At 44.5% G+C, this 22,848-nt stretch overlaps 1 protein-coding gene across 1 annotated transcript in view; it reads left to right on the top strand.

The window, feature by feature from the left end:
* Positions 1–22,848, top strand: part of znf407 (zinc finger protein 407) — a 180,571-nt gene that overhangs the window by 75,050 nt on the left and 82,673 nt on the right. Inside the window, exon 6 of the mRNA XM_011473345.3 lies at positions 19,709–19,875. Within this exon, the coding sequence (XP_011471647.1) occupies positions 19,709–19,875 (167 nt within the window). The remainder of the gene's footprint in view (positions 1–19,708; positions 19,876–22,848) is intronic.

Consider the following 22,848-nt stretch of genomic DNA (forward strand, 5'->3'; position numbering starts at 1 on the left):
TTACTAACATGACGTAGTTATTTTTTCTGGTGCAAATCTTGGCACAATTGTAAAAACATCTGTCACTGTATAACCACGCTGCTCATGGCATAATAATGTCTTATAATTTTTTTAAATTCAACAAACATTTTCATCAGGCAAAATAAAAAGGCAATGTAGCTCTAAAGCAAATTTGTTTGCAGTTTAATCAGAAGATGAGAAGAAGGAAAATAACACACATACATTATATATATATATATATATATATATATATATATATATATATATATATATATAATGTATGTGTGTTATTTTCCTATATATATATATATATATTGTTTTTTGTTAAAAATTTGCAAAAAAATATACTTTTAAAATAGTTTTAAACATGTTTTGGAAGGTTGATGTTTGCCAGCTTTAGATGCATCAGTTTGTGTTTGGGATACAATATTTTTTTTTTTTCTGATTTGGTTCAAATTCGAAATTCAAATTAATTTGTTTCTAAAGCACCTTTCATGTAAAGAAAACAGCTCAGGGTGCTGCACATAAAACAAACAAGAAAGCAAAAACACCAAACCTCGACTTTTGGGTCTCAGTTTTGTTTCGGTCCAATATATGATCAAACAAAAAACCAAAAATCAGAAAAGTAGTCCCTAAAATGTGCTAATAAGCCGCTAACAATGAACAAAAGGTTTCAGTTGGCTACACTTAGCCTGGTGTTATGTAATAAAACCATGAATAATGGCATCTTATGAATGTTTACACTGCAGGAGGTTCAGCAAAGGTTGAGCAAGTCAGATGGAAAAAAAACCTAAAAATCCACATTCTGTAATAGTCGGGTTTAATCCTTATTTTTGTTTTCATGGTTTCATTGAATAGACTGAAGAAAGGTGGAATTCTCTGGCATCTCGGTACATATGTCAAATATAGTGGGTTTACCCAGCTCAGCCTGCGTCATGTCCTGAAGCAGGCTGAAGCGGGCTGAAGCGGGCTGAAGCGGGCTGAAGCGGGCTGAAGCGGGCTGAAGCGGGCTGAAGCGGGCTGAAGCGGGCTGAAGCGGGCTGAAGCGGGCTGAAGCGGGCTGAAGCGGGCTGAAGCAGGCTGAAGCGGGCTGAAGCAGGCTGAAGCAGGCTGAAGCGGGCTGAAGCGGGCTGAAGCGGGCTGAAGCAGGCTGAACCAGGCTGAAGCAGGCTGAAGCAGGCTGAAGCGGTCTCAGTCCCCACATACTGGGGGTCAGACATGCTACAGCAGGGGCATGGTATTCCAAGCAGGTATGGTGGCATGTTTGGGAGGGGCTTCTGTGTTGATGATGTGACATCCTCCGGAAGAGCGCTGGACTTGTTTCCTCCATTACTTAGATGTAGGGGGGGAGGGGGGGGGGGGGGGCTTTTCACTATTGAGACTGTCACTCTCAATTTGGGCCAACAGTAAGCATGCACAGGCTCTCCTGAATGCCCCTGCTATCCCACCTGCTCTCATCCCACTGCCGCCCCCTCCCCCACCCCCCCAAAGGCACACACGCACTCAAAAACAGCGCTCCAGCCGCTCTTCCCCTTGCTGCGGGTCGCCGTGGTGACAGTTTGATTAGATCATCAATCGTGGCCGTTAACAGCGGTTTTCCTGAGCACCTGGACCGGCAGGTCACAGCTGGCTCTGAGCTACCGCTGTCCCCCTGACCTAGCATTCTGTGTGTGCGTTTGTGTGTGTGCAGCGAGGACTGGGAGTGCAGTGTAATTGCTGACATTTCTGCAGTGCATCGTGGTCTTTTTTTCCCGGTCGTTTGTGTTTGTTGCATTGTCCGGTATGCCGGCCGATGGGAGCGCTGAACACATTGAAGTCTGTGCACACGTCTTCATGTGAGCGTTTTGGAGAAGATACCTGCCGGCGCTCAGATTTGACTTTTTTCCCTGGAAGGGGGGGGGGGGGGGGGGGGGGGGGGGGGGGGCCTTCAGATCCGCCTTATTTGATGCAAAATATTTTGTTCCATCTCAGAATATTGGCAACTTCTTATAGTAAAAAACAAGAAACCGTTAAAGCACACACACATGTAAATGCTTTTACTCGCAGACTGACTGCTAAAGCGTAAAATGAATGGTGTGAACTTGGGAGAAACTGTGGACACGTGTGTTTGTGTCTTCCTACCGCACACACTTTCAGTGCTTGCATTTTTCAGATACACAAACACCAGGGTGTAGCAATGGTGGCCATTTATCTGAAGTGTGGTACGCACAGCTTACCATAGCTGTGACTCTGAACACTTTACACAACCACACATACATAAATTCCCCTTCTTCCCTGCGTCGTCTCCGGTGTTTGTATCGGCTTCTCCTATGTTCTGGTGGAGCTGGAAAATTTATGGGCTAATAACAATATGTGTGTTTCATTGTGATTCCTCAGGTATTCTGTGATTAAATAAACAGCTGGTCTTTTCATAAAGCTTTTTTTATGGCAGCATGGCAGCGTTTGCTGCTGCATCCAACCCACCCACGCCTCTCCTTCTCCCCCTGTTCAATTCTTCCTCTTTTTTTCCGTCTTTATCTCTTTCTTTCTTTTTTTTCTCTTACTCTCTGGCCAACACTGCTTCTACTAGATGTGTGTTAGCTGTTACTCTGTTTTGAAGTCATATATATAGGAGCCTAAACTTCATTTTCAGGCGTGTAGGATCAGTCTTGGCGGGATGGTAAAGTCCATCTGCACTGGTGATATAAGTCTCTTTACAGTGACAGCACAGTAGTGATGCTCAAAAGTCATTTTAAAGGCTCACTTCAATTAAATAGGTGTTTTTAACATGTTCTTTGGTGAATTAAAGCCTACGCAAAATTCAGGTTGGAGAAATCTTGGAGTTGTTACGTTAAATTTACAATTGCCAGGCCAGAAGGTCTCAGCTCCGCTCCTTTGGATCCATGCAGACAAATGGATCCATGTACGTCTTTGTTTTCCTCGTCTGAGCTGGCATCTGCATCTAAACTGTACGGATGGATGGCTCCTGATGAGCTCCTACTGCTCTGCAGGACTATGACCTAAAACAACAAGACCGTTTTTTTATTTGGCTAAAAACATCATAATAATTAAAGACCCCTGGAAATGCTTTTAAAAATTAGTTTAAAAGGTGATTGGAGAGGGCTTATATTAGCAATAATAATGTGTCTTCTTCATTATTGTCTCTCTACGAATATTCACTATGAGAATAAAGCCAATAAACTATGAGTATAAAGTCGTAAAAATATTTTAAAAGATTCAACATTTGACTTTAATAAACTCATAGAATTAGGTTCAAATTTAAAATGTTATTCATTTTTTTTTCTAAAGCACCTTTCATGTAAAGAAAACAGCTCAAAGAGCTGTAGTAAAAAAGTCAATATTTGACAAGAATACATTTATTTCATGAGTTGTTCATTGAGACTAATTGAGGTAATACATTTCAGAGACACATGTAGTCTGCTTAAAGTGAACCGGAGTTCTTTTCCAAGCGAACCCTGCTCTGGGACCAAGAACCGCTCTTGGACCCATCTCTTGCGGTGGTCTCGGTTAGTTTCCAATAACACCACAATGATGAGACACATCATCTCATTGAAATGTGATCAGATGAATTCAGACTAATGAAAACAGTTTTAAACGCAACACACATCTTTTCTCCCTGTTTTCCCGACAACCTATATGTCATAAACACTTATAAGTGTATCATAGTAGTAGGTGTAAAGGTTGTCATCTGGACTTGGTATAGGACAAGAGGTGAAACGTCTTCAACTTTAAAAACCAAGTCCAGATGACAACCTTTAAACCTACTACTGTGATGGAATCTACCTGGATGAATGAGAGTCTTCATAGACACTTAGAAGTGTGCCTGCTTGCCCCAAATTCTGCTTATTAGGTGACCTGAATAACATCAACATGGAATCTAACAAGGCTTATATGGTTCTCACCGCTGTATGTATAGCAAAGAAAACTATCCTCCTAAACTGGAAATCTAAAAATAATCTTAGCATCAACCACTACAGAAACCTCATGTCAGAGCATATTAGTTCAGAGATAATGTCCTCCACAAAAAACCTGTCGGCTTCAGACTCTCCCTGGCTCCAGCTGGTTAGTCACATCACCTAGTGGGGGTGGGATGGTGATAGGTTGAGCCGGGTCCTGGCTGGTTGGGTGGGCCGGGGTGGGTTTGGGGGGGTGGGCTCTGCCGGGCCTGTCGTTCTCCCGGTTCGGGGCTCTGGTTGCCTGGGTGGGGTGGTGGTGGGGGCGCACACTCTGCCGGCAACTTGGCAGGGGTTCCTGGGCGGGTGCCTGCTGGGCGCAGGGTAGGCAGTGCGGCTGACCGGGAACGGCGGCCGGGTGCCGTGCTGGGTGGCTGGTCGCCGTGGCGGGGGCTGGTGGGGGGGGGGGGGGGGGGGGGGTGGGGGGGCTCTGGGGCCTGGGGTCGTCTGCCCGTGGCCGGTGTTTCGCCCGTGGCCGGTAGTTGGCGCGTGGCCTGGCCCCCCGGGGGTCGGCGCCGCAGTCACAGCAGGGGTTAATGGGTTCACTTGGGTGGGTTCATGTCATTATTATTATTATTATATTAATTATTTTATTATTATTATTATTATTATTATTATTATTATTATTATTATTATTACTTATTTATTTTTTTGGGGGGGGGGCCTGGGGGGGCGGTGTGCTAGTCCTTAGGGGGGCCAGGGTATGAATGGTGGGGCTGGACCCCCTGCCCCCCCTGTTCTGGCACCGGGACCCTTCCTTGCTGGCTGTCTCTCGGCGCCGCGAGGCTCTGGCCTCCAACTGCGGCTGGCTTGGCGTTTCTGGCTGCCCGGCCGCTCTGGGAGGGGGGGCGCCTACCGCGGCCGGCTGGGGGCCGGTCGCTCGGGGGAGCCTTCTCCCCCGGTTGTGCCCATCCGCCCGCTCCTCCCCGCTCTCACCCAAACAAATATTGCACACAGGCACATAGGGCCCCGGGATCTGGATGGGAGGGGTATGCTGGCGGGGCTCACTGGGGATGCCCCTCTCTGGGTTCTCGTTGGCACCCGCCCTCCTCCCCGCTTTTTACTTGCATATTAGACACTCTGATTCATCTAGGGCCTTGTGGAGAGGGTCTGGTGGAGGGGGGCACGGTGAAACATCCGTGCTCACCTTTCGCTGGCCCCCCCACAATTTTAACTTCCTCTGTAGACACACTCACTGCATGCTAGCAGCACACACACAGCAAATACACACCACTCACAGAGGGACTCCGGAGTGGGGGGCTTTGCGGCTTGGCAGCGGTGGATCCCCCCACACTGGTGACCTCCTATTTTACCTGCAGCACACACACAGCACTCCCACACCTCCATACATGGGTGGGGTCGGGGGGGGGCGGCCGGTCTTCACCCGCCTGGTCCTCTCAGGGCGGCCGGGCTTATGGGTGTCCTGTCGGCTGCGGGAGGGGTCGGGCATGCGGCGCTGGGGGTCGGCCGGCTGGGGGGGGGGGTTGCTGCTTGGCGGCGGGGGTAGGGAGGGTAACCAGATGATTGTGAGTATGTGTGTGTGAGTGCATGGGTAGGACCGACCTGGGGGCTGGCTCGCTGGGACCCTCTGGGGCTTTCCCTCCCCATCACAGAGAGGGGAGGGCACTGAGAGGGTTGGGGAGGGGGGGTCAGATATTATGGCGGGGGGGTGGTAGTGCGTAGGGTTTTAGGGGGGTGGCTGTGGCTGTGGGTGCGTGGCGATCCCTGGGTTGCTAAGGTCGCGGGCCTGGGCTGGCTTGCGGGGACGGGGCGCCGGTCGGGTGGTGGCCGGCTCTTGGGTTCCGGGGGCCCTGGCTTCGTCCCTGGCCTTTGTCTCGGTGGCCCCCATGGCTGCCGCCTGGTACGGCTAAGCGCTCCTGTCTTGTGGCCTGGGGGCCGGACACTGGGTTCGTTTGTGCCTCTGGGCATTGGGGGGGCCCCTGTAGGGGGGCCCTCTCTGTGCCTGGCTGGTGGGGTGGGCGGTCCCCTCCTCCTCCCCTCCCGGGCTGCCTGGGTCCGGATGCTGGGGGGGCTTCTGGCCTGGGGGCTCTCCTCCCCTCTCCTGGTCTGGCTGGTCTGGCTGGGTAGGATCTGGCTCCCTTTATGAACACACGGTTCACGTCGACAGCATGCATGTATCTCCACCCCCACGTGCACGTGCACACTGCCACACTCCCTGTCTGCTTCATCCCTCCTCCTTACCTACAGTGTATTGATGGACAGATTTTTTTTCGCTCATCTTAGTGTCAGATTTTCACCTTTGATGTAACATTCGTCTTTCCAGCAGATCTGGTATAATTGTTACAGCTTAAATTAATAACTTAGTCAAATCAGTGCTTGTATCCCCCACCTTTTCACCTTTCTTCCTTTTACTCTCTTCCACCCTCCCCTCACATTCTTCCCCTCTCCCTCCCCACACACACTAAATGTAACAAATAAATAAAAAATAATACGACAAAAAGGGGTTTATACAAATCTACACTCTAGTTTCTTGAAGCCATATAACCTCTTTTTGTGATAGTAAAACCTGTCCAACACAAAAAGCCTTCAGCTCTAATCTGTTTGCTCAGCTGTTGGACAGAACAAGTTAAAAAAAAAAAAAAAAAAAGAAGTGTGCCTTATAAGCTGTCTTCTTGCCAGTGACCACCTTGCAGCATGACCCACCGGACCAAAAAACAAGTAAAAAGTGTTGTACCTGACTTTGATACATTCAAAATTGGTCAGCAGTTTGAATGAACTAAAAGCGCAGGACTTCCATAATTTCTTCCTCTAGTTGCTTCGCAACCACCTGACCTGACCAGTGAGTACAGAGATCTTTAGTCACATGGTTTTGTTTACAAGCTTTAGTCCAGAACAGGGTAGTCCACTTGATGGGAGTCTGAATACAGTCCAGACACAGGGTTCTGGACTCTGTCAGGACCAATTTAAGCGGACTGGGTCCGGACCAAACCGTTTTCCCAGTCTGAATACAGCCTTAGTGAGTCAACATTGTTTTTGCAGGTATAAGATCATTGAAATGAATTTGCAAGAAACTGGGCCTCCTCAGAAGACAATTCTCGATCCACAGGGTGTGTGCTTCGTTTACGTTATCAGGAGCATAGTTGCAGAGATCCAAATTTTGCATTATAGTTTATAAATTCCCAATTCCTAAGTCCTTATGGCTGATGGATTTAGTCTGCACATGCGGATGGAGGCTTACACAACCAACTACATTTTTTGTAGAAGCCTGGCTTGTAAAATTTGGACTTTTTAAAAAAAAAAATCAAAAAAAAAATATATATTTTCTGGCGGCCCTAATACTCTTTCGTATCCGTCCCTTCCTCTTCATGTCTGTTCAATGCATTTACATAAAGGGACCCCCAACGATTACCTTGCACATGCAGCAAAGTGAAAGTTGGCTCTTGTAATTAATTCTCAAGAGCGTACAACTTTGTACAAATGTCGAGGGATTAAACAATAAAAAAGTGCTTTTGCAAAGCAATAAGGAAAAGTAATTAACTTCTCTAGCCTGGGCATGGCAGTAAACACATGCAAGTCCTGGCTTTGTTGTCTCTTTTGGTTGTGTTGTGGTGTCACTCACAGTTTTTGTCTTGGTTGTGATTATTAATGGCTGTTTTACATTAACCTTGCTCTGCTAATACACTGGGCTGGGCCGTCCAGCCATCGCTGGAACAGCCACTCCGCCATGCAGCCCCCTTCTCTGCGACCAAGATTAATGAAGCCAGCGCCGTTTTTAATTAGCATGGCCGCAGTCATCAATTATGGCTGCCCCACCCTAAATACAAATATTGTTATATTTGGGGGGAAATTTGTTGATTTATTTCATTGTGGTGTCCGAAGCAGTGAGATGAATGGCCTCCCATCATGGTCATTTGTGCGGACGTGGAGGAGAGAAGAAGGGAGGGCGGGGTTGGGTCGCTGCTGTGGTACAGTAAAGGCCAGTGGGGGTAAAGTCAACTGTACCGGGCAGGAAGCAGCCGGCGTCTCTGCATCCCTCTGCTGGGACCCCACTCCCAACAACCAAGAGGTTAATCACTTTTCCTGACTGAACATGGAATGAAATCATCACCCAAAGCCGGGTTAACAAACACTTAGCCAGGTATTTTAAACAATCATTGCACTCTTACTAAATTGTGATACGTGAATACGTCAACCACACTATGACTTTCTTGCTAATATAGTCTATTTAGCTACCAAAAAACAGCCAGGCCTGACAACACATGTCATTTTATCTGCAGAGATACCAAATCATTTGCTCTCATTATAATAGATCCAAAGACTCGTTCAAATCGATAACTTCACTTAAGTCTAGGTTGTGCGAATAGACTTTTAGTATTCCGGGGCCTTTTTTTTGTACTTTAAACATAAGTTTACAAACACAAGTTTGTCTTTTTAACTGCAAAATTCACAAAAATTGCGATCAAACGTTTTTTGTATTTCATAATATCAAGCATCTAGAGACAAAATTAAAGAAAAGATTAAGTCAAAACAATGTGAAAAATGGTCAAAAAAACAGGCAAAGCTCCATTGAACTATATACAAAGAATTTATTTTAAGGGGTATCACAATGATGTGTCAGAACTCTGGCCATGTTTGCAAATGCAAAAACCTTTAGAACAACTCATGTTTAAGTCTCACTCTGATCAGCTTTTGACGGATCGTAAAAGGCTTCCCACTGGTCTTTTATCAATGAAATATGCTGTTTTTTTTGTTTAGGACCAAATAGCTGTTGGCGTGAGCATCGGCCAAACTAAACCTGCGGTTGTTTCCCATCATCCCTTTGTTCACACTCTGTCCCACTAACTTACAGCCCCTCACAACCCCAACCTGTAATTACAGATGCATCAACTACAGCAAGCAATATGAGAGCAATCCGGCCGTAAAGTTTAGATCCAGATTTCAGCTCAGACGAGGAAAACAAAGACGTTCATGGATCTATTTGTCTGCAAGTGGACGCATCAGAATGGAGCAGAGCAGTGTTCGTAACACCTAGAAGCTTTCTCAAACTGCATTCTGTTGTCTGCTCCTGATTCACAACAATCTGAAAAGAGAAACACTCAAAAAGCACTTTTAGGCTGAATTTTCTTTATCTTTGTCCTCCATCATTAATAAAAGGCCAGAATAACATGTTAAAACACCAAAAACACGATTTTCATCTGAGTGGGTCTTTAAATTTTGGATGAAAACATTAGTAATGGGGGTGGGGGGGTGGGGGGGGGGTCAATTTCATTCCTGCATCTTTGGAAACATCTTTGACAACTGAGTGATAAGTTGAACATTTCTCCCCCATTTAGTTCTCAGAAGCTGATGAGCAAAGTTTTAAATTAAAAAAAGAAAGAAAAACAATTGTTCCTATGCTCTCATTTGATGCCATTAAACAGCAGGGGTGCTTAAGGAGGAAGGCAAATCTAATCTTTTAGCTTCCTAGTTTAGTTTCTATAAAGGTTTAAAAATACAGTCATGCACTGCTGCTGTTGTAACGTCAAATAACAAGCAAATATTACACACTTAAACAGCTAGTGATGCCCATATTTATAGAAAACTTTGAATGCACAGTGCTGACTTCTTAAATAGCACCAATCCAATTTGGGGATTGTGGTGCAACAAACTCATGAATTTAACGCAGTTCACCAGTACATTCCTTTTTTTATTTCATTTTATTTTAAAGACAATAAGACTCTCGCCTGCCTTTTACTGCTTCTAAATGTTATAATGCCATCATGGAAACAACCGTGCTTTCTCGTTCTGCGCCCTTCCAAGAACAGAGGAAATTGTCCAAGAGCATCACTGAAATGTGTTACTGTAAATGTTTGTATGTGTGTGGGCATCATGCATTCACAGATTTAGAAATCATCCACCTCATGGATTGATTTGTGTTCCTCTTTAAATATCTGTACTTCATTTACTTGCTACCAGTTGGCAGTAATCGTCTTAAATGTTTGGAGCAAACACACACCTGACAATGCTGCTTCCAGAATTGTAGCCATAGAAACTTGTAGCAAGTTTTTATTCACTCTCTAAGTGAGAACATCAAGACTTGTCAAAGAACTCCCTAACTTCATGACTTTAATCTGAATAGTCCTGTGAAGGGGGGTCATACTGTTTGCTACACTTGCAGGTTGAACAGAACCAGAACCAGAACCAGAATTGACCACCCGGCATCCCCACACCCCTCTGAACAGAAACAAACCTGCTTTTTTTCCAGGCTGCTTTTCTCGATTCTTCTGGTAAAACAGAAAGAGACGGTGGGTGCATTCATCCTGAGTTTAAACCTGAAGGTTTCCCTCTTTATATCTTTGCCTCTGCAGCCACAGGTAGCTTCAGTGGGCTGCCTCATCCTTGACACAGTGTCCTCTAACAAAGCTCATTCATCAAATATAATTTGTTCAAAATGAAGGGACCCTTATCTCAACAACATGAGTCGATGCGGTTTTTGGTAGGGGGAGCTGTGCAGCCTTCAGAAGTCTAAAATATTTGCAAAAAACTGGGCTTAAACCAGGCTGCTTTAAGATTTTTTTTCAAAAAGACTGTTGAAATAAAAGAGTGTTGAAAAATCTAAAGCTACTTAAGGCCCCACTCCAATCATCTTTCCATCAATTGTTTTTTTAATTATGAAATTTTTAGCAAAAATTAAAAAAAATATTTCTGCAGAGCGGCACAAGTTGCCTCCAAGTTGTGGGCATGACTGTTGGCGCTGAGTAAGCCTACCCTCATTTCCCATCATTCCCTTTGTCCCACACTCTCCCACTATCTTACAGCCCCCCACATCCCCAACCTAACATTACCATTGCAACAATAAAAGGCAAGCAATATTGCAGCTATCCAGCTCTAAAATTTTGAGCCGATTCCAGCTCAGATGAGGAAAATGTAGACTTGTGGCCACCGACTTCAGCATCGACGTCACTCTGGGCTTTTTGGTCTGTTGCTGATTCAGTGATTTAAATAGAGAAATACTCAAGAATGCAATTTTGAGCCTAATGTTCTGTCCTCTATATTGAGAACAATGCAACAAGGACAGGTTAAAAACACTATTTTAATCGAAGGCGTCTTTAAACAGTTTTAATTTACAAATAAAATTACAGCCATAAAAAGACACTTGGATTGATTCCATTCAGGAGGACTGTTGGAAAGCCGATTAATGTTTTCTGTTTGACGTCTGCTAAAAAAGAACTCTGAAGCGCTACGTGGTAAAAAAATAAATAAAAATAACACTACCAACTGATGGAACCACAGCTGCATCTTCAACAATTTCATCTTTTACAGATTAAAGAAAAAGCAGAGAACCAAACTTCTGCTTCAATCTAAAACTAAACATATGCCTGTTTTGTTAATATTCTCCTACAAATGGAGTTATAAGGAAAGATAAACTTCTGCACATGACATATTTGAGGGGAAAAAGAGGAGCCTTGTGAAGCTCGTGTCTGTTCTTTCTCACGTGTGCTGAAGTTTGACCGGTCTCGTTCGTGTTTGCTGCTTGTATGTCTCGGAAGATGAAAGAAAGTCCTTCTTTGCGGTTTGCCACGCTGGTGTGTTTTCACTGGCGGCGAGCCACCGGCCGTTTCTGATGGCCGTGCACGCACGTGCGGATTTCAAAGTCGCACGGCGGCGCGGCCATCGCCTGGCCGCTGACCCAGGAGAGAGTGGTGGGAAACATCTTGCATATTTTATGAGGCTCGGGAAGCCCACCTCTGTCTACCCCACCCCGTGAGCCGCGGCGTCCAGCGGCGGCACACACACTCCCATACACACCAGCAGCGAGAAATAATGTTTTAAATGCAATCATTGTCAGGCCCAAACAACGTCATTTATCAAGGGAGCATTTGGGACTGTATAATAAGTTTCAGATTATTAATACAATTTTTCATCCTCTGTCAAGCCTATCTGATTTATGGCACGCGTGTGATCTAAGGTGATCATTGAATTACAATTTCAGTAATAAGAGAGAGAATGGACCTGGTCTTTTACTTCTGCCCACCGATGCACATCCCCCCCCCCCCCCCCCGCATCTATACACACGCCTCATGTTCACAAACACACACACAAACCCCCTGAATAAACAGCATTCTGGCCAACACACACAGTTCTGTCTGTGTTTAACTTCTGCTGCCGCTCCGTAACTTTAACATGCCGCCTTCTTCATTTTAGTTTGTGTGTGTGTGTGTGTGTGTGTGTGCGTGTGTGTGTGTGAGTGTTTAGAGGGGGGTAAATAAACTAGCGTAGATTAAGAAGGAAACTCATTAATTTCAAGTGGAATGGGGGCCCAGAGGGTTGATAGGAGGACCCTGTCAGAGGTGCAGCGTGGGGATTTTTACAGGAAGCAACCCTTCACAGCTCAATGCTTTCATGTACACAGACTTTTTAAAGTGCCTGTCGCCGCGGCCGCCGTCATCCCATCGCAGTCCGTGTCCTACGGTGGCCCCGAAGAGCATCAAATCACTCCACACCAAAAGACCACAATGACAACTACCAAAGCAAAACCACATAGAAATGCAGCATTTCAGAGTATGAAAGGAATCTCCAGAAATCAAGATGAAACACATTAAGAAACTAGAAAAGGTAGGAACTATGGGACATCACTGATTGGATGATGACATTAAGTTTTTTTAGTATAAATACTAAAAACAGTTTATCAATTATCCAGTTAAGCTTTGTGCCAAAAACATTCAGATGGACAAACGTCCTGATCCAATCAGTGAAGTCCCATAGTTCTCACTTTTTCCAGTTTCCCATCGTGTTACATTTTTTAACATTTCATGTTCATTTCTGGAAATTAATTTTGTTTTCCAATACGTATTTCTTATTTTACAGAGACCGGGCATTAAAGACACATTTAAAAAAGCTCAAATGTCATCATCCAATCAGTGATGTCCCATAGTTCCTACCTTTTCTAGTTTCTTGTGGTTTGTTTTTCAACAGTTCATTTTGATTTCTGGAAATTAATTTTCTTTTTGAAAATGTTTCATTTCCTTTTTGTGTGCGCATGTTTTTGATTTCTAAAACGCTATGTTATATTTTTAGGATTCGTTTTCCTTTTTTAATTGTCGTTGTGATCTTTAATATGTTTTTGCGTTGAGTGACTTGCTGGTGTGATTTGCCCTTCAGGGCCACCGTAGTAACCCAAACTAAACTGCAAGGAAACAAAACAAGAGTAGGAATGTCAGCGTTCCTCCCCAGGGCCACCTCCTTACCCCCCATGCTCGCACTTCCACAATTAAGAAACAAAACCAAATCCTTATGTGACGTTTTCTGCAGGTAATGAAATAAAATCTGAGCGCAGCTATCATAATGTTCTGGATCCGGTTGGAACAAGTATTTTGGAGATTGCAGCTCTTGTTGCGGTTTTATCAGATTAGCCCGGTCGTTAAGGGGCCTGCCCATCCACATCATACATCACCCGCTTTGATTTCTGTTTAGAGCAAATTTGGGGAAGCTGCTAATTGGATTGCATGAGTGGAGCCCCGGTTGAAGACGGGAGAAGCGGAGCAAGCCCCCCCCACCCAACCCCAGCTCTCCCATGAAGCTCCGAGAAGCGCCGACTCTCCTCACGATCGCCACAATTTATGGCACCTTTTTCTCTCTATTCTTAAAAGATAATTAGGTTTATCATCTCCCCCCTACACACCCCTCCCCCTATTACTTTTTTGTGTACTTGAGAGCAAAAAGAGGGGAAAAAAACATAAATATTTCTGCAGCGCAGCAGTGCTGGCAGGTGAGCCTAATGAAATTCTAGGAGTGTAATTTGATTTACGAGGTGCTAATGCAGCCTGATATTAGAGAGAAAAGGCTGTGATATGGCTGCCTTGTGCTGTATTTAAGGCCTATCAGAAGCCTGATAAAGAGCATCCTGTCCTCAGCGCTGCGCCTGAGTTATTGTTGCAGATATTCATATTGATAGTAATTCTTCGCGACGCAATTTAGTTGCCGCAATATATAAATATGGAGGTGATAGTTAATTTTGTCGACTGCACAGATTGCGAAGCTTTAAATCCAAGGCTTCTAAAAGACGTTTGAGTTATCTGGACGCCGCGTAGGGCACGCTGCGAGCAGTTGCGCAGAGGAGTTTGACTGCATTAATCAGCCATGTTTTTGGTGGGGGGGCATTTTGATTCATTGTGTAATGTTGGTCAAATCTTTCTTTCGGCTTTGAGGGAAAGAGTCGAGGGAGAGAAAAGGTTCTGTCGGCACTTCTGGGGTTCATACTCAGCTCTGTGTGTTTGGGACCATGAGCTATGTTCGGTAATAAAAACAGGCAATAACAGGGCCACTGCGGAGGAACCTGGCCTTTGTGCCCCCCCCGTCCCCCCCGTCTTCTCCCAAGCCCGCTAAGTTATGGGTGGAATAACTGCAGCAATATTAAGATAACATTTCCTGATTGTTTGTCAGACAGCGGCTTCCTTCACCTCGCTTTCATCGTGTCCACTGTGTTCATTAAATTGACAATTTGTATTTGCCCTACAGCCGGATAAACAGCAGCTTATCAGATGGGCCAGGTCTTTTATTATTTATTTCATTATCCATTTTTTTTCTTCTCTCCCCCCATCCCCCCTTTTTCTCTGGGGATTGAAGGTAAACATAAATCAGTAACTCGCATCTCTGCTGTGCGCCTGTGTTTACATTGCCGCCGTACGCAGCGGCTCCCGTCTCACCGGAGCTTCATCTCCAACATTCGGAGGGTTTTGGGTTGTTGCTGTTCTGCCGCTGCTGCACTTGTCCTGGGAGACTTCCTCCCTCCGCAGACTCAGGGTTGTTTTGCGCAGCAGGCCACAGACGCATATCTGCGTTGATTTGAACGTGAGCGGCCCTGGATCGGATGCCACGCCGACAGCGGCGCCCGCCCTGCGAAGCCCCTCTGCTGAGCTCTGTGAGCGATGGCGCTGCCCGCCTCAATGTCTTATCAGGGACAGGAGCCTGTCGTCGGTCAATGTTGCGCCCAAAACCAAAAAGGCAGCCAAACCTGCGCCTTTACTTAGGAAATAGTTGTCCCAGGGAATTGAATCTTTTGCCCATTTTTTACCCAACGCCCTCCTCTAATCGGGTTTCCATTGACCGCAGTCGGAGGAAAAGCCTCTCCTAAGACGTCTGCGCTGGTCCGACTGCAGTCGGACGGCATTTCAGGCTTACTCGCTCTTCCTACCAATATCTCAGAGAGCTCAGGGCCAAATGATTTAATCTTCATTCAGCTAATTTAGTCTGGATCTAAGCTGCCGGTTTGTCGAAGTGCAGAGTGATGGAGTCTGAAAACAGGATGAGGGAGGGAAAACGGAAGGAAGAGGGAGGGAGAACGGAGAGATGAAGTTAGAGCAATGGAGGGAAAAAGAGAATCCGGGGGGGGGGGGGCTGAAGATGATGATCCATCCTGACCCTAGTGAATGCTGTCATGTTCCTCCCTCAAGGTAATCTCTCTCACTCACTCGCTATTTTGCATGTGAAAATGCTCTCCTGACAGTTGCATATCAGATAAATTTTCTCCCCCCCTCGCCGGCCCCCCTCCCTTCCCTTCGCCAAATAAACAACAGTCTTCACTTTGAAGTTGTCTGTTTGTGTCAGTTTGGCTTGAGGCGAGCGGCGGCCTCTTCCTCTCTCTGTCTTTGTGCTGTGCTGCGGATTATTCCCCCTCGCCACGGCCAGCTGCATCAACACAAAGCGGACAAAAAGTTTGGGGAATATTTGGGCTGCATGACGGTAGAAGCTTCAAATCTGGTCATTCAAAAAAACTATTTTTAAATGCTTGTGAACTTGGCTCCAACTTTTCATCTACCTGTCCATTTTGATGCATTTTTCTCCAAGAACACATTGTGCAGCTTATCTCTCATCGAGCCCCACCTCACCACTTGGGGGTGGTAGTGAGTCAAGTGGTTCCTTCCAGCCTGGATTAAACGGAGAACACCTCCTCCCGGGGAACCTGTGCCGGGTGGAGCCGGGTGTCCGGTGCTGCCTGAGCTGAAGCTGGGTTACGTTACTGTAGCAACAAAATCATAAGGTGCTCTTTAGAGAGAGGGAGCATGCAGATCTCTGATTCCTCTAGCAGGAGGTTCTTCTCTCAGTAAATCTGCAAAGAAAAGACACTTTCCCATAGAAAAAAGCAGAACATCTTCATGGAAGTGGATTTTTATGTCCCTCCAGTTGATGATTAAATACTGTATTTAATATCTATTTAAGACACAAAAATAGACAAACTGATTTAAGGGGTTATTTGTTTTGAAATTAGTTTATTTCAAGCAATCAAAATGAAAAATCACTAAAGATAAGCAAAAGAAATGCATTTCTATACATAGATATACCAAATTTTGGATAATTAGTCATGACTCGATGGGGGAAATCAAAAAAATCAAAAATTAAAGAAGATATATATAAATGTGATGTAAATGATTGCATTATAATTACTCTTAATCCTAAATAGATATTTGCGCACTTATACATATACATACAGATGTATACTTATACATATACCTCTCAACATATACATGAATACATGACACAATGAATAAAAAAAGGGAAGTTTGTCAAAAAGAATTTGATAACTTGCTTGAAAAGCAGTGAGTGGAAGCAAATTGTTATTTTTGTTGATTAGGGTTATTTATATTTTACCAGTCCAAGTGCGGGGCAATTATTAGATCCATAAGTATTAATCATTATTATTCAGGCTAAAAAAAGTCTACTTGTAATTTACTTCTGTTTTTTTCTTTTTTTAGGCTGAATCAGTGTCTAAATACACTTTTTTTATGTTCCTGTGTAAAAACTCACATTTAACAATTTTTGCTTTGACCTGGACTTCAAGTGTGTGAAAAGTCTGTCTAACATTTTTTTGTCTGTACTCTTTAGGTCTGACAAACACTGTTTATACTTCCTGTGGCCTATAGTAAATTTGTGAGAATGTAGAGTCAGGAATTGAACGTTTCTGCTTCCTCTCTTGTTCCTTTTGTCGTCTGAATGGTGACGTTCCAGGACGGTGGAACCAACATTTCAACAGTAAAAGTTATTTATATAAAACAAAACCCTGAATTCCAGCAAACGGCTCCCGGGAAGGTTTCTTTTCTAATCCTGGACTGTGATGTCACAGTGAAACATAATTCAACATCTTCAGACTCTGCAGCCCCAAAAAAGCAGGACAAGAGCAGCAATGACATCGGTTACAACAAACAGATGTTTGACTGGAGAAGCCAAGTCACTTGTCGGTGCATATTTACAAATATGTAACCATATCGAAGTGAAACGTTTTTTTTTTTTTTTTTGTAGAAAGCTAACCTATGATTAAAGTTACTAAAGGAATGAATGTGGTCAGATTGTTGTGATATAAATGAGTGCTGATCAGCTGTTTAAGGTGGAAAACTTCTGGTTAACGTGCAGCTTTATCTTTGTGTTTTTGTTTGGCATGTCTTTGTCCGAGGATTGTGGGTAATATGCTCTGGATATCCTTTGCAGCGTCAGGAAACGGGTCCCTTTCCATTGTCACTGACAGATGCTGCCTATTTAAATAATAGAATCTCAAAAATGCAGTTAGTACAGTTCTGTTTAGAAATGAGCAACAGAAACACATTAAATGAAAATCAGCAATAAGCAATATGCTAATATATTTCAACTAATTTAAAACGTTGTATACATTATTACACATTAAAGGGCTCAGATGAAATGAACTTTTTGAGCTTTTAGGTTTATAATGTTAATTCTTGACAAATTCCTCTGATGTTGCTTTTTTAAAAAGATCTTACTGTACAAGAGGATGTTTTCTGGGAATTCCTGACAGCTAGATGAAATTATATTAAAAAATAAAGACTTGTAGCGTACTTTATGTTCCAGGAATCTCTCCTCTCAGCACCAGAAATGTATTTTGATTGTTGTTGGGCTTAAATCCATCTCTATAAAGCTGTTCCAGGTAGATTCTCCTCTCCTCCCTCCATCCTGCATTCTCATTCAGCTTAACCTTCCCTGGGTCTCTCCATCCCCGCTTTGCCTCCTGCTTCCAGTGAGTTTTTCGGCTGTTTAGCAGCAGTGTGAATATGTATGGGCGAGACGGTGGATTGTGACGGGATCTGACACGCAGGGACAAGATCAAAGCGCTCCATCTGATCCCATAAAAACAGACGCAAACCTTCCTCTCATCCTTACAAAACCCCCTCTGACTCTGCCAGCCCGGAGTCCTCCATCTGCTGCTCCTCTCCTCCTGCCTGTCTTCTTTCACTCGGGTTTTTCCTCTCCTTTCCATCTCAGCCTGCTCACGTCCAAAGCCCCTGCCGCCTGACGCTGCGATTAGACCCCATGATAAACAGTGGGCCGTTGAGCTCATAAAGCAGGAGTGTTGTGCATAATGCGTACAATAAAAGATAGCATCTCTTCACTCATCTTATTTACTTGTCCCAGCGTGCCGGGCGCTTCTGTAAAAACACAGACAGAGAGGACGATAGGGAAGGAAAGACGGATGCAGAAATGTTCCGACTGGCCAGAGGAGGTCTTGACTGACTGAGTTGATAAGAGTTGGAGCAAACCAGGCTCTTCAAAAGCACGTTTGAGCTCCAAGCCATTATACAGTTGCTCCATCCCTCCTTGGAACTTCAAATGTCCTCTCAAGCGGTGCAGGACGACATCTGTATCCCATTTGGATTCGTCTTTACACAAGATATAGATTGATACGGAAGCCAGGACACATTTTCTTCTCTATCTCTCCTTTCCTCCTGCCCCCCCATCTTTATTCCTTCTATTCTCCTTTTTCTACTCCCTCCCTTCCAGTAAGGAAGATGTATGAGTTTGAATTATTGATTCAGACACATGCTACATGCTGCTGGAAGTCATTATTTGTTCAGGTGAGTGTCATGCTGCTCACTATGAAACAGATACCTCGGGGATTAAGCGACACAATCAGGACTTAAAGACAGCCGCCCTCCCTAAAATAACATGGCCCTCACTGCAAGACGAATGCCTCCCAAAACCCGACTTCATCTGTTTATGACTCGCACATTAGTCATTCTGCGACTAAATTATAGCGGGAGGGTAAAGATGAATTCAAACGCGGGCTTTTTCCTATTGTCTCTGTGTTTGTTGAAGCCCAATAGTGCGGCAGATGAATCTGGGCCTGAACATCCTACACACTGATTCAGAGAAAGAAGCCGCTTCTGTCGGGCCGTGGGCGGGAAAGAACAGACAGATGTCCAGAGCGGGACAGAATGACATGCATATTCAGTTTATGTGCTTATAGAAGCCTTCAGCACCAAACCGCAGAGCACCTTACAGGAATGAGAGGCTAAAGAGAGGCGAGTGAGGCGCTGGTGAGGAGGAGGATGTTTGGTGGGAGAGTTTTAACAGACAAGGCTTCTACACACGGGGGTAAAATGTTGTTAACTGTTCATTTAGCACTGGTTAAGTGGGAAGGGACGCTGGACAGGTGAACTCTATTCCCCCCAATGGCCCTGCAGGGTGTGTGTGTGTGTGTGTGGAGTGTAACAGAATTTCTGTAGTCCTCTGGGCCCTGGTGCAAAGCAGAGAATAAATGGTGGAGGTGGCAGGCCAGGACAGAAAAATCAATGCCTGCTTATACAGACATGACACACCAGCAGCCAACTGGATTCTGTGTGTGATGTGTGTGCACGAGTACAATCACACGCCGCCCCCCCCCCCCCCCCCCCCCCGTGCTCTGCGGGTATCCTCAGACCTCCCGCCTCATCTCTCATAGGGTGGATTTCAAGTATTTTACATGGGCTTTAGGATCAGTAAACTGCTCTTTTTTCACCCCTCCTTTTCCTCCCTCCGCTCTTGTCCTGCAGGAAGTTCGAATGCGATTTGTGCGACCGCTCGTTCAGTGAAAAATGGGCCTTGAACAACCACATGAAACTGCACAGCGGGGAGAAGCCGTACAAGTGCGCCTGGCCATCCTGCCACTACTCCTTCCTCAACCTGTCAGCCATGAAGGACCACTACAGGACACACACCGGTGAGGCTCACAACACCAATTGTTCCCTCATAAAAGCTATCTGACAGGCTGAAGTGCAAATCTGTGAAAGCTGATTTCTTTTTATTGGTCTAAGTTCACTTGGAACAGCCCTGTTCTTCCCTCTAGCTGTAAACTATTCCAGCAAAGCAAGTCTATATGAAGTGTGAAAATCTCACTTTAATTATGAATCTTCGCAGCTTTGGTTGGAATAAATATCCACAAGTTTTGGCTGACGAGAGCCTGGACTTGTCCATCTGTACCCGCTTTCAACATCCAGGGAAGTCAGTATCCTGGCAGCCTTACAGACACTTGTTCGATGGTTAAACACACCTCCTGATCCTGATAGAACGTCCATTGTTATTCTACGCGCTAACGGCCAGTTGATCGCCAAGGAGGAGCAAAACAGCAGTGGGATGTTTGTGTTTTTGTTTTCTGCCATCCTGCACATTTGGAGGGTTGAATGGTAAGAAAAATAGAGTAGTGTGCGTCGTGTCTATTTTCCCAGAAACTCCATCTGGACACCAAGTGTATTTTCCTCAAATCCAGCTGGTCGGCAAGTGTGTTGTCTTCAAATCCATCTGATGCTCGAGTTAATGTTTCCTACGCCCAAGCAGCTCCCCCTTTTGCTTCTCTGCAAGACAAAGCGGTGGGAAAAGAGAAGGAGAAAAATCCTTCAGGAGTTTTTCACAGATTATTTTTATTTCTCCCACCACTGATTCAGAAAGGAAAGCATTGAAAAATCCTAAACTTAAACCCAAATGATTACATTCTTTATGGCAACTATGGCATGTGAGTTTAAAATTTGTTCTCGCTGGCAACTATCTTTTTTTTTTTTTTTTTTTTTTTTTTTATGAAAGTGTGCTGTTCTCATCTGTAATTTTATTTTCTTAAAGTCTAAAGGCAGTAAAAAAAATGCATTGATTAAATGTAGTGTACTTACAAATCCTCATTTAAAGACCCACTACCATCATCTTTTGGTTTATTTTAAAAGCGTTATGTTTTTAGGCAAAATCCAAAAACTGAAAAGTGGCAGTAGATCCTTAAAAATTCACTTCTGTTGGCATTAAGCAACCCCACCCCCCCTTCCCCTCCCCGTTGCTGAGAGCTCAAAGCAGGAGCTTGTGGCCTCGTCCAGAATATTTTCAGCATGATAAATATGCTCTTTTTTGTCGGCTGCTCTTGATTCACAACCATAAGAATACAGAAATACTCAGTAATGCAACTTTTAGCCTAATCTTCCTGATTTATCCCTCCATCATCAGAACAATGCTACAAGAACGTGTTACAAACACAAAGCATCATTTTCATTGGAGTGGGTCTTCAACTTACTTCATGGAAAATAGACAGATTTTCAGCAATTAAATCACAGAAATTACCTTTGATATGAATTTTCTTTGTTTCCTGTAACACAACAAGCCATTTGTCTTTTTATTCTGTCCTTTTTTGTCTCTGTACACACATTTGAGTGCACTGTGGCACTGCTGGAAATTGTGCTTTTCTGCTCTCAGTGAGAACTTTATGTAGACAGATGGTGCAGTGGGTGGTGGGTGGATACCTCCTGGAATAATAGGCCCCTGGATAGGGGTCTAAGTCAGTCTCTTTGGAGGTGTCGTTGCGCTGCAGCCCAGCAGACTTTAGTTCCATCCCACACACATACGAGTCCTCGATGCCCCGTTACCTCACTGACTGAAGCAGCAGCAGCCAGTGGCCCGACAGTCTGACGGAGCACTTGCACCAGGCCCCTCCATCCGTCACTGCTGCCTGCTGCGTGCACGAGTCCACACGTGTGCCCGTCGCAGTGCTGGATGTTATTTTAAATGGGTTGTAGCAGTGAAGCACCGTCAAGGTGCCGCTGACATAATTAGACGTTTTATTTTCATTTGTTTCCGGCTCTCATCATTCCCCATCAGGTGGTTGCCGTCACGCTGTCGCGTAGCTGTCACCTGTAAGGGTGTCGGGGTGGCATGTTGTGGCGTTCATGTGCGCCTAAAGTGTGTGTTTGCAGGACACACACTTGAAGAGGTGATTGAGTAGGGAAAAGCAACTGCATAAGAAAACCTGAAAGATGAAAGGTGAGCAGAGATGAAAGCTGAAGAATATGGATGAACCACATATTTGGGTGAACAATGAAGCCTAACTTGATTAGCGACGGTCTGAAGGCTAATGCAGTTTGGACTACGATGACCTCTAACACTCCTTTGTCAGTGGCGGGGCCTGGCTGGGACGCCTCGCTACGCCTTGTGCTCGCCATGCAATCACATTCCAGCAGGTAGGCTGACACTGTGAAGTATCATCTCCATGTTTGTAATCTATTTACAGCTTATAAAACATCTCCATCACATGCAGTTCTAATAGAATAAAGAGATTACAAACTAATCTGTCCAGGGATCGTTGGCAGTTGTCAGTGGTTTGAATGCGGGCTATAAGTGAGTGTTTGTTCTCAGGGATGCCAATACGGAGCCCCGAATTGTTCATAATTAAAAAAATAATTACGACCTTGTGCAATCACACAATCAAACAACAAATCTCTCATAAATATATAAAAATATCATGAAACTGTGAAAACCTGCACACAGATTTTAAATTAGCCATTATATTATTAAATAGATTTCATGTTGCTGTAAAAACCTGTTCATCATTTGAAAACAGCATTTTAAAATCTTTATTTTAATCATGTTGAATATTATTATAATTCTATGTTTTTTTAGAAACTCAGACTTCAAAATCAATGTTCCAAAGTAGCTTTGTTTTTATTTCACGTTGCTGTTTTTTCAGAATGACTTATATAATTCAGAATGAGCTTTTTCAGCAGAATGAGTCTGTTGTAAACGCACATCAGCTGATCCCTGGGAATCCACTCGTATTCCTAGATACCCGCTCTGTGGTGTGCCAGTTAGAAAGATGACGTATTTCTGCGACATCCGCACAGCTCTGCTGACATTAGCTTTCTGAGTGTTGGAGTTCATTTTCCAG

The sequence above is a fragment of the Oryzias latipes genome, chromosome 16, assembly GCF_002234675.1.
Source record: "Oryzias latipes chromosome 16, ASM223467v1".
NCBI lineage: Eukaryota > Metazoa > Chordata > Actinopteri > Beloniformes > Adrianichthyidae > Oryzias > Oryzias latipes.